At 38.5% G+C, this 5000-nt stretch overlaps 1 protein-coding gene across 3 annotated transcripts in view; it reads left to right on the top strand.

Annotated features, from left to right (window-relative positions):
• Nucleotides 1-1758, top strand: part of trim67 (tripartite motif containing 67) — an 18926-nt gene extending 17168 nt beyond the window's left edge. For all 3 annotated transcript variants that reach the window (XM_083535061.1, XM_083535059.1, XM_083535060.1), the window contains 2 exons: nt 1-128; nt 839-1758. The exon at nt 1-128 is cut by the window's left edge and continues 35 nt beyond it. In XM_083535061.1, coding sequence (XP_083391187.1) covers nt 1-128; nt 839-883 — 173 coding nt within the window. In that variant the 3' untranslated portion in view covers nt 884-1758. The remainder of the gene's footprint in view (nt 129-838) is intronic.
• Nucleotides 1759-5000: the final 3242 nt, after the last annotated feature.

Here is a 5000-nt window from a genome sequence, read left to right as displayed (position 1 = left end):
GTGTTCTGCTGGACCTGATGAAACACACCCTCACATTTTTCATTAACAAAGAACAACATGGGCCTGTGGCCTTTGAGAACATGGAGGGCGTGTTTATGCCTGCGGTTAGCCTCAACCGCAACGTACAGGTGTGCATTCTTGCTTGTAACCTCGCATTTCCTACAGATTAATGGGAGGGTTGGGGGTTTAGGAGGGGGGCTAAACAAGCCACGAGGAACTATTTTCTATTGAGACTTTATTTGCAGGACACATGGTCCTCAGGTTCTCGATATTGTCCCACTTGGGACCATATAATACCTTTACTCTATTTATAAAGAATAATAATACTAGTGTTTTTAGTTGACATTGTTTACAATTTAAGAAAAACCTAAAGCAGAGTGTCGATCATTGCACAAGAGGGATTTCTTTCCCAAACAAACCCAAGAGTATACATCCTAAATGATAGATAGTCTTGCTAAAAGTTTTGAATTTGGTTGTAGAAGTTTGGACAAATTTGTGAATCTAACCCAAGTAACCTGAAGCATTCATACTGTAATCCCAGTTGAGTGTAGAACTTTCTCAAGAAAGGTTTCCTTTTCCCATCAAATCCAAGAGTATATATGTCATAAATTATATGTGACCACATTTTTCCTTTGTAGCCTTTTTAGAAGGTCCTAATTTGGTAGTAAAAGTTTGGACAAATTGGTGGAACTACCCTAGCAACCTAAAGCCACTCATGCAAGGGCATAATGACATAGGACACTCATAATAGGACAGTCCTAGGAGTAATTTTGTATGTAATTCATGTTTGTTAGACTGGTTCTCATAATGTCAACTATGAAACTTCTGTATTTTGCAGGTGACCTTAATCACAGGCTTAGAAGTACCAAAGAACATCAAATAACAACCTCTGAACCTGTGGGCTCAAGGTACATCCGGGTTATGTCTGGTTCCTTTTCTTCATGGGGCAAAGCCACAGTTCGATGCCATTTGGTTGGAGATCAAAGAGAACTTAACAATATTTTTTTTCGACAGATTCTTAATGGAGTCTCAGTATGTACAATCAGAACTCGTGTGTTTACAGTTAACTCATGCCACATGATGTTCTCTTGTGGGAGCAGTAAGTTTTAAAGGCCTGTTTTTCCAAACATCATCTGTCGTGTTTAAAAATTTAAACTTACCCTGGCTTTAAATGTTTAGCCAATGCAACTGCTGAAGCATTTAATGGTAAAATGCTGCTTGGTGGGCTTTCACTTTGGTCCGCTTTAATGACCAGGAACATGACATACTTGCTATATACATTGCGATGTAATGGCTCAGTATAGCCAATATTTTTGCAGTGGCAGCTGTGATTTATGTGCTTTACTCAGCTTGACCAAATTTCAGCTCAAACATAGGTTTGTTGGATTAGCATATTGAATCTCTGAAGGGTCTGTCAAACTGACATGTACTGAGAAAGTTGATAGAACATTTGAAGTCTATAGATTTTAGCTGAATTGAATATGATTTTCTTGCCATCTGGATGACACAAAACAATGTTTTGACCAAGTTCTGATCTAGAAATCCTTGTTCCCATCGAGGTCAATGATACTTTCTTGCTTCCAGTTGCTAACTTTATGGTGGCACTATTATACCACTGCTTATTCTGGAGAAACCCAAAGCATTCTTTGATTTGTCCCATCTGTGGATGAGGCGTCCTATTCTTTTGTTTATTGGTTTGTATTTACAGAAAAGAAACACCATTTGGGGTCTGTAGACATGATCCATATTTCTTCAGAATTTTTTTTTCCCCCTCTAAGATGCTTGTTCCAACTGCCACAGCTTTACAATGTTACAACACTGATACTAGAATGTTCTTTTGTTTCCTTACAACAGAGGGTTCCCTTTTTAGTAACAACCCATAACCATTCAAAGAATATGTAAGGGACCCTTTAATCTAAGAATACCTTGAAAGTACATAATTTTCTGAAAGGTCCCTCTTTGTTGACCCATTGTACCATCTGCCACCTTTAACAAATTGAAAAATGCCTTGATGATGACTCAAACAAACTCCTGACCATATACCTCCAGTTACTGTCTTAAAAAAAAGTTACCTCTAGAAGTCTTTGGGTTGTTCCACCAGGGGAACCCTTATAGTTTCCATATAGAACCACATGAAAGAGTGTTTCTCACACAGTTCCATCCAAACAACCTATGAGGAACTGTTTTCTATGAAATTTGTAGGATACATGGTCCTCAGAATTTTGATATTGCCCCACTTGGTACCATATAATACCTTTACTTTATATACTTGTTACTTGAGTGTCTTCAGTTGCCGTTGCTTAAAATCCAAGGAAACCCCAAAGCAGAGTGGCGAACACAGCACAAGAGGGTTTCCTTTCCCAAAACAAACAATCCTAGATGATAGTTGACCTCTTCTTCTTCAGAAAAAGTTCTAAATTTAGTGGTAGAGGTTTGGACAAATTTTTGGAACTACCCCAAGCAACCTGAAGCATTCTTTCCTTAATCCAAGTTGAGGAATCTTTAAGAACCAAGTGTAGAACTGTAGTGTAGAACTCCAATTGAGGGTTCCTTTTCCCAACAAAGCCAAGAGTATATATTTTTATATATATATATATATATATATATATACACAGAGTGGAACCTCGGAGCTCGCGAGGGTTAGGGACCAAGACCGGTCGCAAGTTCCGAATTTTCGCGACCTTTTGATACACCCCTTCCAACCAAGTAAAAACCCAAAGAACACTATACGAAATCGATTTAAATGAGTAAATAACAGTATTTCACTCCATAACACTTAATTATTAGACAATTTTAATGAGATAAACTTAATTAGAAATGTTAAAACTAGCGTTTTGAGCAGCTCGCGGTTGCTCACGAGCCGATCTGAATGAGAGTCGCCGGTCGGAATGAAAGTAGCAATCATGCGAGGTCGCGAGCGCTGAGGCCGCAAGCTCCGAGGTTCCACTGTATATCATAGATTACATGGAGGCCCATTCTTCCTTTGTCTTTCTAGAAGGTTCTAAGTTGGTGGTAGAACTTTGGATTGGTGGAACTACCCAAAGCAACCTAAAGCATTCTTTCCTAACATTGAGTTGAGAAATCTATAAGGACTGTAGTCTGTATAGACATCTGGTGGAACTACCCTTCCTGTTAAATGGCCACAAGGTTCTAACACCTTACACGAATCTCAGGTTTAATATAATACTAGGGATGCACCGAATATTCGGCCACAGAAAATTTTCGGCCGAAAGACTTTGATCACCGAAAAAACACGTCCGAAACAGTTTGTTGTAATGACGCAAACAGAAACCGCTGCCTGCAGGTGCATGTCTAAATCAACATGTCTGCGGTGTTAGACGTGTTTCAGTATATCTGAGAAAGACCCACGGATAGCGATTTGCAAAACATGTAATGCCGGAATTTTGTCTGTGAAAACTTTCTCCACGTCGGGTTTAATTTATCACCTGAAATCCAAACATCCCGATCGCTATGCTGAATATGAGAGAAACGCGGCACAGAAAAGCAAAACCCCTCCGAGCACGCGCACTCCGTCTGTGGCGGACGTTTTTGAAAAGGCAGGAAGTTTCCCAGTGATAGTGTTGTATTGTATCTTTAAGCAGTTGCACTTGTTCTGAATGCACTTTGTTTTTATGAAAGAACATATTTAATTTTACAACCTTTCAGCAGGACAGAGGGCCTGTACATTATTATTTAATGTACACATGAGTGCATTTAAGTTAAACATTTCAGTTTGAATTTAAATTTATTTTATCCTGTGCATTATTGCAATGTGCTATAAATAAATATTTTCATAATTTGTAATTGATTTATTCTTTGAATCTTTAATATTTAATTTATGCAATTGAAATGCCTTGATTTTAGTAAGTTTAGTACACAATTACAGCCATAAATGTAATGGTAATAATAATTGGCATAATATCTTTCGGTTTTTCGGTTTCGGCCAAGAATTTTCATTTCGGTGCATCCCTATATAATACTCAGCAAGGTGGTGCTCCGGACACAGATCGGACTTCGACACTGCCATAGCTAGAAAACCTTTTAGTTCTGTACGAGCCTGAATCTGTGTCTGGAAAACAGGACCTCGCAAGATCAACTTCGGTCTGGTTCCCTAAAAACTTTTAAGAATTTTACGGCATGGGATCACAATTGTGCCAAAACCCCCAGAATGATCAAGAGGGGTGTAGAACTTATAGTAAAGTATAGAAAAACGTACTTGTTGCTCGGAATTAAGACACGTTTCAGGATCTGAACCTGAAGCTTTTCTCACTGTGATACACGTAGGGAATAAGAAAAAACGAAACACATTCCTGAGTAGGTTCTCGATTTCGCACCGTTTCTCTTTAATCCACTGCCCTTGTTTTATTTACCCTCGCGTGGTTTCTAAGCTGTATATTTTTGTAAAGTACCGTATAGTATCGTAAGGAAGCCTGTATTATTTTGCATGGGTCAAGATGGAGCCGATACGGTCTGAGCATGAGGTTTTATGATCTTATCTAATACTTGTGTTGTACATAATGTAACGAAATACAAAGTGGAAATGTCGCAATCTGGTGCTCTGGTGCAGTTTGACAGCTACATAGTGTGCCAGGAATTCTTATTTTTTTGACCACATGCTTAAGCCTTAAGCAAAAACAATATATTAACAAAAAAACAGCACAGAAATGTTATAGTTGGTGTTTTTGGCACTAAATGTCAAAATAAAATCATTTTGTAATCATAAGCACTTCTTCAGGGACATTAGCACTTTGAAGGTATAACCGGACCGTGTTTTTTAAATCTCCAGCGTCAAAAATATTTACAGACTGATCCTTTGTTTGATGACTGGACCTTTAATTCTGGAATATTTCTGAATCAAAAATCTGAAAAGGACCTAGGGTGGTGTTCCAATTCCTCCCAAACCTGTTTTGATAGGCCTGGAGCTCTATAGCAGGAGATCTTTCACCTCTTCCAAACTATGGAAAGCAGATCTTCATGAAGCTGGCTTGGGTATTGTCATG

Source organism: Silurus aristotelis, assembly GCF_946808225.1.
Source record: "Silurus aristotelis genome assembly, chromosome: 29".
In the NCBI taxonomy this organism is placed as follows: domain Eukaryota; kingdom Metazoa; phylum Chordata; class Actinopteri; order Siluriformes; family Siluridae; genus Silurus; species Silurus aristotelis.
Note: the sequence above shows the minus strand (reverse complement) of the source record. Positions and strands in the feature narration are given on the sequence as shown.